Source organism: Sinocyclocheilus grahami, unplaced genomic scaffold, assembly GCF_001515645.1.
Source record: "Sinocyclocheilus grahami isolate Dianchi unplaced genomic scaffold, SAMN03320097.WGS_v1.1 scaffold2013.1, whole genome shotgun sequence".
Lineage (NCBI taxonomy): Eukaryota > Metazoa > Chordata > Actinopteri > Cypriniformes > Cyprinidae > Sinocyclocheilus > Sinocyclocheilus grahami.
The window spans coordinates 45,237-58,552 of NW_015507192.1; the positions used below are offsets into that span (position 1 = coordinate 45,237).

At 36.4% G+C, this 13,316-nt stretch overlaps 1 protein-coding gene across 1 annotated transcript; it reads left to right on the plus strand.

Moving 5' to 3' along the window:
- The first annotated feature begins 6,287 nt into the window (after window positions 1-6,287).
- LOC107573711 (uncharacterized) lies at window positions 6,288-7,897 on the plus strand. Its single transcript, XM_016260155.1, has one exon. The coding sequence runs from the start codon at window positions 6,305-6,307 to the stop codon at window positions 7,895-7,897; it is 1,593 nt and encodes a 530-aa protein (XP_016115641.1). The 5' UTR covers window positions 6,288-6,304.
- Window positions 7,898-13,316: the final 5,419 nt, after the last annotated feature.

The following is a 13,316-nucleotide window of genomic DNA, read 5'->3' on the forward strand; positions in this document are numbered from 1 at the left end:
CAGGGGCATCAGGTGACTCCTTGCCTTTGCACGCTTTTCCAAGCACGGGCATCAGGTGACTCCTCGCCTCAGTACAGTATTAAATGTGCAGCAGTGGGAAAACTCAACTACACCATAGACAGTGATGTGACACGCCTCAGAGCCATGAACAATAATCTCATCAAATTTTATGAGGTTGCTAGATAACATCACTGTGGAAAGTAATTTCAGCATGTTTGCATGATACCAAAATTTGGCTTTTGGCACAACACCAGCCACTGGTATCTCGCCCAGATTCGCATTGCATTAGTAAAATATACATTAAATATAAATATAACTGACTTTATTTCTTTCTCATGGAATGTAAAATCTCACATTTGATGATTTGTACGTCATTTACACATGACTATATTTACTGTTGTTGTGTTTTCTGTGCTTTACATTAAGAAAAGCAACTTAATTAAAGATGGGAATTTGGCAATCCCATTGACTAGCACTCACCTTCCACAATTTTAGCAAATTAGCTCTGGCGAACACAGACAATGTGATTAGTATTCATGAGCCCAGCATCCTGTTAGCATGACAGGGTAAAGCTTTATAATAACTAATGACTCACAATGAATGACTCAAATGCACACAATAATCCAAAAATAATCATGACATCACAGAATGAATATGGCTTTTCATAACAATTTCTTCAAGTTTAGAATTTTGCAACACAATTCTACTGTCATCACCATGAATGACAGGAAATATGCAGAATATAAAGAATACTGACAAACTGTAAACAATTGCTAAATGTACAGTTTTAATTTTGTGCTTACAGTAGCTGTTGTCATTTGAATATAATCTGTATTTCAGTCAGTGGAAATCTGTCATATGAAACAGAGAAATCAAACACATTGAACAGCAGTCTAGAATAGGGGGGGAAAGAATGAAATTCAAATGAAAACATGTTATCATCAACAGAAAACGCTCGCTGCAGCAGGAGCAATGACAGGATCAACACTTCTCTATGAAGCTCTCAGAAACTCAAAGAGGATCTTGAATTGTGCTGAGAAACACTGAAGCCTATGAGCCAAACATTGCAATTGAGCATCAGCTTTTTAGCAAAAACGCAGTTTACGTCCGAAAATACTTTGTATACAACATTTTTTAACACTGATCTTAAGATCTACATCGACACTTAAAAAAAATTTTTTTAAACAGAACTAAACATGCAGATTATTATGACCAATAATATGTTTGATCTTTTCTAAATAAATCTTGCCTATAAATGTCTTGGTCATATTTAAATTCTAAATCAAAAGAAAAAATATGATTGGCATTCTACACATACACGCATAACATATTACAATGTTTACAATGTTTTTGTGTTCTGTGATGGCAACTCATATCTGAGGCTATATTTATCTACAGGTATATCACTGTAGTAACATTATTTTCCATAATGTTTTGGTCATATTTAAATTCTAAATCAAAAGAAAAAATATTATTGGCATTTTACACATACATGCATCGCATATTATTTGCATAAATGTCTCTCATAGTTGAGGTATACCTATGATGAAAATTACAGGCCTCTCTCATCTTTTTAAGTGGGAGAACTTGCACAATTGGTGGCTGACTAAATACTTTTTTGCCCCACTGTATGTCACTAAAATACTTGTATCAAATGACAAGTAAATAACAAGAATGCAATTTTAAATAAAATGATACTTAACTGGTAATTTTGAAATGGGACATACAAGTTGAAATGAAATTATAATTTAATATAAATATAGGACTGTATGGAGAAATTATATGAAAGTGAGAAGTAAAAACAAAATTAGATGACAAAAGTGCAATTAGACCGCATTTAAATTGCAGAACAGTGGAGGTGAATCGAAGTATATCACAGATTTACAGTTGTCTGCGTTTTCAATCGTTAAAATAATCATTTAAAACTGCTAACAAGTCTAAAGACAAGTGTACATCATTATTTCAGTATCTTGAAGCTCTTCTGTCCAAGCAGATTTTTTTTGTACTCAGAATTATGGTTTATGACAATGAGCGTCTGGCGAAATCAAGCGTGATGCCATGAATCGATCAGAATCAATCAGAGGTGTAAAGAGTACCTAAAACCATACTTGAGTAAAAGTACAGATACCTTACAGTGAACATTACTCCACTACACCAATTCCAAAACAACTTGAGTAAAAGTCTTAGAGTATCTGATTTTAACAGTACTTAAGTATTTTACTTATACTAAATATAGGCTCAAAGATACACTAGTCAAAGAGACATGCCAGTGAAAAACTATAATGTTGTGGAGAAGCTGCGGAAAACAGGCAGAGGCAATGATCTACAGGTGCATCTCAATAAATTAGAATGACGTGGAAAAGTTCATTTATTTCAGTAATTCAACTCAAATTGTGAAACTTGTGTATTAAATAAATTCAGTGCACACAGACTGAAGTAGTTTAAGTCTTTGGTTCTTTTAATTGTGATGATTTTTAAATCATAACTTGAACGGTGGTCTCGCGCTGATGACGTCAGCATCCAGGTAGGCACGCCCAGGGCACGCGATTCATACACCCACAGTGGGTTATGATTGGTCGACTGACAGGCTCAAATCGGATTGGCTAAAGAGTATGAGTGTCCCGCGTGGGAGGAGTTCGCTGCCAGGAAGGTCTCAAAAATACACTCACAAATCCAAGGCGATTCACATTCACAGCCCATGATAAACTCCTGAATTTTAAACATTCAAAAATTTTGTACACAGTTGTACATCTGTGAATGGTGTTTTGCATTTGTGAAACGTATTTTATGAATATATATTCTTATTTTGTGCATGTGAATTGGTTTTTGTGAATATATATATTTTTTCGTGCAGGTGAATTAGTTCTCATGCATGTGAATTGGGTTACGCATGTGTGCATCGTGTCTTTTGCGTGAATTATTATTGAGATCATTCTGGCTCCATAGAATTAGGCTACCTATTTGCTCATGCACGAGCAGCTCCGTTTCATCTCTGGAGACGGGTTCTGTCTTTGCGCTTGCAAATTCCGCCGTGTAAATAGCAAATCCGCCATGGCACGAGCGCAACTGCCTCTTAAAGGGAATGGAAGATTACTCTCTGATTGGTTTATTGCACGTTAAGCCCAAAAAACACCCATAACTCATTAAGAGATTAGGGACAACCCGTTTAGACCATGCGCCCGAGCGCGCCGACCGTTATCCCGTCGTTAAACTAGCAAAAGTGGATTCGGACATGCCCCGAGTGCAGCTGCGCCGTGCACTTTAGGCCTTCACTTAGATCATTAAAATAGGGCCCTTGATATGCAAGCATCATGACATCACTGTCAAGGACATCATGGTGTCTTCCCCTATGCAAGCCAGGAGGCAGATTCTGCACCCTCGGCCGCAGCTGTGGTCTCTATGGGCCTACCTGTTCAATACCTACAATCTCATTGTAGCCACGATAAAGCGCTACCCAGATAGCAAGCAACCACAGAAAAGATGTTAAATCAGTGTTAATGTGTCAACATTTTTGCAGCAGTAATTTGTGTTTATCTGTGTTCATTCAGTTGCAAAATACTACAGTATCCCTGCGAGAATCAACATTACAGTTTTTCTTCATTGCTCAGACACATTTTAAATCTTCTTTGAAAGGTTTTTCCAAAGCAATTGTCTTCATTATGTTACAAACAGTATGCCCACTTTTTGGACATGACTATTTTTATGATAAACGAGCAAGATTTAATTTGATGATTATAAGACATATGCTAACTTATGTGTCTGCATTAAAACATTTTAGATTGTGAATGATTTCTGGTTCATTGCTTTGACAACCTCTTTAGTGATGCTGAGTTTTGTTTGTCACAGTCGGTCTACCTGGACCATTCTGTATAAAAAATAACTGTTCCCACAAATCACATGACCTTCAAGAAAAGGGTGTTGCCTTCAGTATAAATAAGCTTCTGATGCAGTTGTTTGCAGATTCTCAATGTCAGCTGAAGAAGGACAGACCTAAATTGTAAGTAGAGCCATTTTAAAAATGAATGAGCGGAATTACGGTCTTAAACTGTATTAAGTCTAATGATTGTCAATATATTATTTACAGTGTGTGATAGAAGATAACACGTTATACACAAAGAATATAGCAATTTCTTTATTTACACAGTACATTTTATGCTAAAACAGTTTGTATAGGATTTTAATTAAATTTAGTAACATAATAATTTGTGATATCTCAAATCTGTATCATTATATACATTATTTAATGTTAAGATATTTGCTGATTTACACAATACTAATTAATATCTAACTATAACAAGTTTTGATGTTCCTTTGAAACAACTATTTATTTATGTTTTTCTTTAATTAGCCTCAAATTGCTTGTTAACCTGCACCATCACCATCTGAAGGAGTTATAACAGATCGTCTGCTGTTTTCTGAAGGGTAAGTCTAGCTACTGTCATTTTGGCCTGTCTTTAATTTTGTTGTTAATAACCTTAGAGAAGAGTGGATGTAAACATTCTGTTCCCGCTCTTTTCCTGCATTCATCTCAAGATTATAACTTAAATCTATACATAAAGAGCTGATATTTAAGAGGTAATCGTCTCTATGGCGACAACATCACGCCCACAAAGCTGCATCCAAGCGACCGAGGCACTGAGCGCAACGATGCAATCCCTTTGTTTAACATTAAATAAGGTGATGTCAATGTGATGTCAATAGTTTCACAATTTATTAATAATTTAATATGGATAACTGTCAAGAAACGATGTCGGTTCTCACACAAACCAAACTTTTGTTACGACTATATTTTGAAAGATTCTGTGACATGCATGTTGTATGCATGTTGATTCTTTACTAAAGTACTAATAAACATTACAGCAAATGGACTAAAACCTCTCGAGCGACTGTTGTTCCCTCACTCGAACGCGAATTCTATTCCAAAGCAAATTTGGCGGCTGGTGAAAATGCTTGATTAGATTAGGGTGACCATAGGCCCTCTTTTTCCAGAACATGTCCTCTTTTTAGACCTAAAATTGCATCGGGCCGGGATTTCTAAATCGCCCAAAATGTCCGGGATTCGGCTTTTGCTTTTTACAGTCGCCATTCATTGTGCGTTTTTGCATTAAAGCCCTGCCCGCTGTTTTCTTAATCCCGCTCCCGCTGAATTTCTGACCACATGTGTGCTCCTGCAAACATTATAATATTGCATATAATATTTGCGCATCAGGGAACCGCTATCAAGATGCGGAGTATTTAAATCACTTTGGATGCAGCTCGTGTTGGATGCAGTCATGCAGGGTTGCTAAATCTAGGGTAAATCTAATATGTTTTCCCCTGGGGCCTGGGTTAAAGGTTTGAAATATTGTATAAATTGCATTTGACTGAAATGCTTGTATTGAAACATTTTGCATTTTACCTATGATAAAACTGTGGTAGATGATAAGTTTTGTGAAGGACAGCCACTGGTAGGAAGCATTTTACCTGGGTTTATGATCAATCTGCATAATGGTGACTGTAAAATATTTATTTTAGGTAAGGAAATTACATATTTTGTGTTTTGACATTTGGGATATGGTCAGTGCGCTACTAAGGGGGCTAATTTAACTCCCTCAAACCCAGTAATAACCCAACCATCAAATCCGTCTGCATCCTACCCCCACTGTCCTCTTAATATATTTACTAATATATTAGTAAAATTACTGTTTGATTGCCAATTTAAGTAGGCCTACACTACCACAACAGCACAAAAAAAAATTTAAGCATGTTTATAAAGTGTTTTGCTTTGCATTTGGCGGTACATAAACTATACTGTTTATGTACCGCCAAATGCAAAGCAAAACACTTTATAAACATGCTTAATTTTTTTACGATTTAACAACAAAATGGTCAATTTTTTATTGAAACAATCAATATTGAAACAATATTGGTAAATTCATTGAGCTACAATTGTGGAACATCAAATTCTGCACATGGATCTCTCTCTATGTCCTTAATTAAACTATATGCTATTAATGTTAATTTTTATTAATATCATTGTTAATTATTAATATATGATTACTATTGATTAATATTAATTTACTTAAGCAAGCATCACACTGCCTTAACCACTGGTTGGTATACATACCCTTTTAATGCAAGTATACATTAAAAATTTGGCATATAGAGTCATGAATGTATGCTGTATTAAATACACTTTTGCTTCATAAGCTAACAAAGCATCATACACGTACAACCTTAACACATCTCAAACTGTAAAATAACATGTTTTTCTGTTTTAATACAGAGGAAACTGGCTGGTTGTTTAAGTCAAGATTTATGCAAAATGGACAACATCATCAAGAAAAGTATCTTATTTGTACATGGAAATCCTGCTCGATACCGTCTGCAAACAAATACCAACAATTTAGATGAATCTGAACCATTTAGAAAAATAACCTTGGGAAAGAGAGACAAAAATAACCCCCACAAAACCATTCTACTGGTGGGAGAAACAGGAACAGGAAAAACAACCCTGATCAACACGATGGTCAACTACATGTTGGGTGTAAAGAAAGAAGACAAGGTTTGGTTTGAGATCACAGATGATCAGAGCGACCGAACATCAGTTCACAGTCAGACCTCCAGCATCACTGTTTATGGGTTTTATCTAGAAGAGAGTCCAATCCATTTAACAATCATCGACACTCCAGGATATGGAGACACTCGTGGAGTTGATCTTGATAAAGAGATCGCCATGAGTTTGCTCAATTTAAGTGAATCTACTGAAGGGATTCATGAAATACATGCAGTGTGTCTGGTGATCAATGCAACACATAATCGTCTCTCTGACAGACAACAATACATATTTGATGCTGTTCAGTCTTTATTTGGGAGAGATGTTGCTGAAAACATTGTCTTGCTCTTCACACACTCAGATGGAATGCCACCTAAAAATGCCCTGACGGCTGTTAAAGAGGCTAACATCAAGTGTGCAGTAAATGACAAGAATCAGCCCGTGTTTTTCCTGTTTAACAATCATCAGTCAGACGCCGCTGATGAAGAATATGAAATCATACAAGAACATGCATGGAATCTCAGTTTTAGAGGAATGGCAGGATTGTTCAAGTTTCTTGACACAATACAACCCAAATCCTTGCAAATGACTTACAATGTGTTGCAAAAACGGGAGCAGTTGGAGGCAAATATCTCTAACCTACAATCACGTGTTCAATTGATGGAACTAAAGCAAAGTGAGCTGAAACAAACTCAAGCAGCTGTGGAGCAGAACAAAGAGCTTGTCAAAAACAATAAAAACTTTGATTATGAAGTTGAAGTGACCTACAAAGAAAAGGTTGATATTGATTATTCTCTGGCCAGGTTGGCTATGTGCTGCAACGTCTGTCAGGAGAACTGTCATTATCCAGGATGCTGGTGGATCAGTGGTCTCTCGTGGTGCATTGTGATGAAAGATAATCACTGTACAGTGTGCACTAATAAATGCCACTACAGAGAACACACAAAAGGAGAAAAAATATATAAAACACAGACAAAGACAGAGAAAAGGACATATGAAGATTTAAAGAAGAAATATGAAGACAGAATTGGAGACGGTGTGTCTTTGGTCAAGATGCTGGAAGAAGAACTGCAAGAATTAGAGAAAGAGAAAATAAAGCTGGTGAATGAAGCTTTTCACTGTGTGGAAACTCTGGAGAAAATCGCACTCAATGCTGATTCTGTGTTCACACTTCAGCACATTGATGTTCTGATTGAGAAGCTGAAGGAAATTAATGAACCTAAAAAGGCCAAAACACTGGAAGATATCAAGAAGAGAGCAGGAGAACAAAAACTTGGGGCACTTGGATACATTACAAGATTATTTAGAAGAACAAAAAACACAAATAATGCCTCAGCTATTGGAGGCATGCTGACATTCTGAAAATATGATACCGAATATGTTTCTGCTTCTTTTCAAAAACATGTCCTTCGTGTGATGTAAAACTAAATCATCACTGATGACATTTATTCTATCATTTGTTGGTATTTTAAATTAACTACTGTAAAATGATTTATTAATTATTGTAATTAACTTATTTAATTACTTAAAATAGATATTGGAAAAGCCAGAATACTTATATTTACCATAAAACTATGCACATTTAATCATGGGCATTAAGCGGTGTTTAAAGATTGTTTCAATTTTATTATTAAACGCTGCCATCTAGAGGACATATGAGAAAATGTTGTGTATCATCATAGAGGTAATAATCATGAGACATTTGAGTTTCTGTAGACTCCTACCTTTTTGAAAGCTCTGCTTTACTATAAATCTGGGCTGTACTGTTCATTATCTATCTATGTAATTGTTGTTACTTTTTAAAAGTTAAATGCCATCCTTCCGCTAGAAAAAATAGTCCCTGACCCAGTAAAGGGCAACAGAATGTTTGCGTAACATGCCTCATTTGATGGAGCTCAAATAAAAACAGTTACTGGAACTGGTCTCCTGTGCTGTGTTATTTATTTATTCTTTTAAAACAATATAAGAAATTTCCTCATGCACATATATCTGTTTATCCCAGAGTACACTTTAAGACCGGTTTGCGGCATAGCGCAAGTTCTCCAATATGATTCAATGCAGTTGCTGTCAACATCTGTATGTGAAATCAGTATTCAGGGTGTCTGTGTAACCCAGGGGTGATTCTAGGATTTTAATTTTAGGGGGGCTCAGCCCCCAATGAGGGTATAAAATATATAACACACACCTGTTTACTGTACACACACAATTTTACTGTTTGCATTTCTAGTACAACCCTCTTTCCTAAGCTCAAGTATGCAAAGCTCTTTGCCACATGCACTGGAAAATGTATTACATTGAAAGTTACATTTTCAAATGAAAATGGTAACATGATTGTTTTATAAAGTATGCGCTCATATGTGCTTCATTTTCGCTGGAGGAAACAGCTGTGGTGTGATGAGGGGTGAACGCAGCGAAAACTTAGGCTATAGTAGATGGGGAACCGATTGATATTTTGTAAACTGTATTTATGATAAAGAACAGAACTGCACAGATGCAGGGGTAGTGTAGCGCCCTCACCACCTGATGAGGGGAGATGTGAATTGTGAATAAAACACAGGACACGGAGCTGCTGCTTCACCATCAGAGCCTCACACATTCTATGCTAAGTACTAAATTATTTGTATATATGCTTGCCTATATACACGGCCTGAAATTTGGTGTGAGGTTGCGGGTATTGCATACAGTGTTAACTCCCGCAAGTGCCACGTTCGGTAAATTCCCCACTCACTCACTTATGAGACGCGCGAGCTGCGCTGCCTCGACTCTCTCTCGCGTGCGTTCTGCAGCGGTCACTTGGATAAGTCGTTGTTGAACTTGTTGACTTTTGATGAGTTTGAGCGCGTGATGCGCGCTGTGAAAACGATTTTTTTTATCCATTTTATGCAATCCGCCTTCATTTAGCAAGTGCACTCGCGCATAAACAATTTTCAAGTTCAACACTTTTTGTTCCATTCAGTTGTGGATGCTGCTGATTCACAGAGACTGCTGCGGCTCAGCAAAGAGATGCTTGTGTGTGTGTGTTTTCCTTTGAAAAAGTTTCCCCAGAAATAACTCGCTATTTAATGCATTTTCCCTTACAAATTATATTATCCGCATAACAGTTTGCCATCCTTCTAGAACAATGTGGATATATGTTAAAATTGTAACATAAATGATCAATTTTAGTTATTTTTATTTCTTTATTGCAAAACGCTAAAACTGGCACCGTTTTGGAGAGAAATGGGCTCTCATTTTCTCAGTGGCCTTGCACATGATTTTAAATCTATTTTTTTCAAACTTTGATTTAAATGGGGATGATTGAACTGAGAATAATCTTCATCTTTTCTGCAACTGAATACTGTTTCCGGGCTGTTTTGATGTATTTTAAAGAGTTGGCAGTCAAAATCAAAACTGCTGGATGATAGATACTCTTCATTCTTTATGACAAACAAGATAATGTGAATTACAGAATGTACAACGTGTTTAAAATGTATCAATTGCGGTGTAAAGTGTTTATTATGAGGGGGAAGAATCCACAGCTCAGTACTCACTACTCAATACTCATGAGTACTTTTAAATAGGCTACTCTTTTACTCTTACTCAAGTAGTTTTTTGGACAAGTACTTTTACTCTACTCACACTACATTTTTTGGAAGGTAACGGTACTTTTACTTAAGTATATTTTTTCAGTACTCTTTCCACCACTGCTCACAGTGCTTTGATATCCATGTAATCTTGGTCACTAAGAGGCTGTTTAGAGACTGTTTTAACTGTATTATTAAGTGCTGCCACCTTGAGGTCATATGAGAAAATGTCTATTCTTCAGGTGAAGGAATATTTCCATATTTACACTCTAAAAAATGCTGGGTTGTTTCAACCCAATGTTGGGTCAAACATGGACTAACCCAACTGTTGGGTTAAATTTTGGTTGCATTTTTAAATTAACTTTTTAACCCAACAGTTGGGTTAGTCCATATTTGACCCAACATTGGGTTGAAACAACCCAGCATTTTTTTAGAGTGTATAAAGAAACAGTGATCAAAATCTGAGACTGTCATGAAAGCTCTTCTGGACTGTGTCGTTCATTTTCTATGACCTTTGTGGACCTTACATGTGTATTGCTTTATGGTTTTTCTTTGAAATAATACTAAAATCTTAGAGAATATGCAGCAGAAATATGAAATGCTTTTACTTGTATCTTACTTATATAAATAAAGTCATTTAATTTATTTTTTCAGAATATTCCTGTACAGCATTTCTTGTCAGAGCCAAATGTGTCTCCTCTCCACCCTAGTGTGTGTTGTGTGTCGGTCAGTAGCGGTATTGTCATGAATCCAGTCCATGAACTTCCGTCTGCTAGCCATCAGAGGTCACCCTTTCCATTTTCATTGACTCTCGCACTACACGCGGTTGCATATCATCCCGGACTACATATCCCATCATTCATTGCACTGATTGCACACAGCACTGATTGCACACAGCTGTTTCACTGATTGCACACAGCACTGATTGCACACAGCTGTTTCATATTACTCACTCCCTATTTAGCACTCACTCTTATCCCTTCCCTCTGCCGAGTATTGTTTAGCGCCTATCATTTGATAGCTACTCTACAGAGCCCTCGTTAATTTGCCCTGGCCTAGCCTGGCCTAGCCTGGCCTGGCCTGGCCTGGCCTGGCCTGGCCTGGCCTGTTTTCTCGGTTTCTGATCCTTGCCTGGTTTCCTGGCTTTATCCCTTTAGTCTTGCCCCTTTTGATTCTGTTCGCCGTTCGTTGACCTTCGCTAGCCCTAGGGTTATTCTTGTGTCTTGCCCGCCATATACCTGTTTGCCATTGGTCGACCCTGCCTGTGTTTCTGACATCCTCTCTTGTTAATAAAGCTTGCACATGGATCTGCATGTCTCACGTCTTGTCAGCTCCGTAACAGGTATGTGAATCATCCCGTCCTGCTTTGTCCATCTTTTAAAATAACCCACAGCAGCTGAAACAAAGCCTGAGAGACTGGAACAGTTCATGCTGATGACTGAAATGACAACAACTGACGGAAACATGACATGAACATAAAACACTATGAACATCAGCACTGGAAAGTGTCTATCATAAACATGCATTAAATCAAATAACACTTTTCATTAGGACAATTAAACGATAACTGCTAAATGCTCCCTTATCTGTGTTTACCATTTAGATAGAGCATGCTTGTCCATTTGACAAATAATAATCTTACTGACAAAACCGCAAACTACAGAACAAGTAACACAATAGTTATTTGTATTTGTCTCATAAAAAGCAGTAATTGTCAATCAGTTTCCAGGGACTTTTTTTTTTGGTGGTTTTGCTTTGTTAAATCTATTAAACATACATATTACACATTTTTAATATAAATATAAATAAAAAATAAAAATAAATAGTTGCATAAATAGTAAATAAAAATAAATAATACTTTAAAATAAAAATAAAAAGGGATTTATTAACATAAATAATAAAAACTATAATTTTTTTGGATTCCCTCGTTTAAATGGCTTTGTTAAATCTATAAAAATACATTATTTCAAATAATATAAATAAATAAAATAAAACAATGGCATTAGGGATTTATTAACAAATGCAGACATGGCAACGCAACACGTAAAAAGACAGTATAAGTCATTATAATCAGTAATTATGTCCCCACTGGATGCAACAAATGCCTCGTTTATAATGGGTTTGAATGTTTTTGTCTCGTCGCTCCGGCCGGACAGGGCATCACAGTATGGTGAGGGGTGTAACATTTCCATCACACGCTTGAGGTATTCGGCCAATCACAACGCACTGGATAGCTGGCCAATCAGAGCACACCTCGCTTTCAGACCGATGAGCTTTGTAAAAATTGACGTGTTTCAGAAAGGCGGGGCATAGAGGAGAAACAATAATGTACAGTATGTGGAAAATAATGTGTTTTTTGAACCTTAAACCACATAAACACATTTCATTACACCAAATGTTTCTTTTTAGCAACATCATATGACCCCTTTAAAAACAGCATGCTCATAAAAAGTGAAATATTCATAGCAATCAGGTCAGACTGCCACTAGGAGGACTCATAGTGCTAAGATACATTTATTTGTGGATCTTTGTGTGCCACTAGGATTTCTTCAGGATACATGCAAAACACATTCAAAATTAACCTGCATTGAAATTTCTCAAGTGTAATTTTAGAAAACCTTGAATCAAACAACACACACACATTTACATTTAGCATTTAACATTTTATCCAAAAGCGACTTACAAATGAGGACAATGGAAGCGATCAAAATCAACAAGAGAGCAATGATATGCAAGTGCTATAACAAGTCTCAGTTAGCTTAATGCAGTACATGTAGCAAGGGTTTTTCTTTTTTATTATTATATAATAAATAAAAAGAAAACAGATAGAACAGAAAAAGAATAGAACAAGGTAATGTTAGAGGCCTTTTTTTTTGCTTTTGTTAATTGTATAATAAATAAAAAAAATAGATAGAATACAAAAAGATAAGAGAAGCTAGTTTTTTTCACACACAAAATAATCAGAAACACAAATATTGATAAGCAGACTCAAGACACTTTGTGTGTTTTGTTTATTGCATTGTATTTGTTGGTAAGTGTATGGAAGTTTACTGAATTTCTCCAGGGTCTGTCATGAACAACCCTTTGTAAAAATGATTTGTTCACCTGACGAAGATCCAGTGATAAACACACATCTGCCTGTCATGCTGATTGTCAGTGTTTGGAGTTACTGTCTCTCCATCTGTTCTGAAGCTGGATCTGAAGCATCTCGGCTCTCG

Bases quoted from the DNA above. Each gene is read 5' to 3' on its own strand.
- LOC107573711 (XM_016260155.1), top strand. From the start codon at position 6,305: ATGGACAACATCATCAAGAAAAGTATCTTATTTGTACATGGAAATCCT.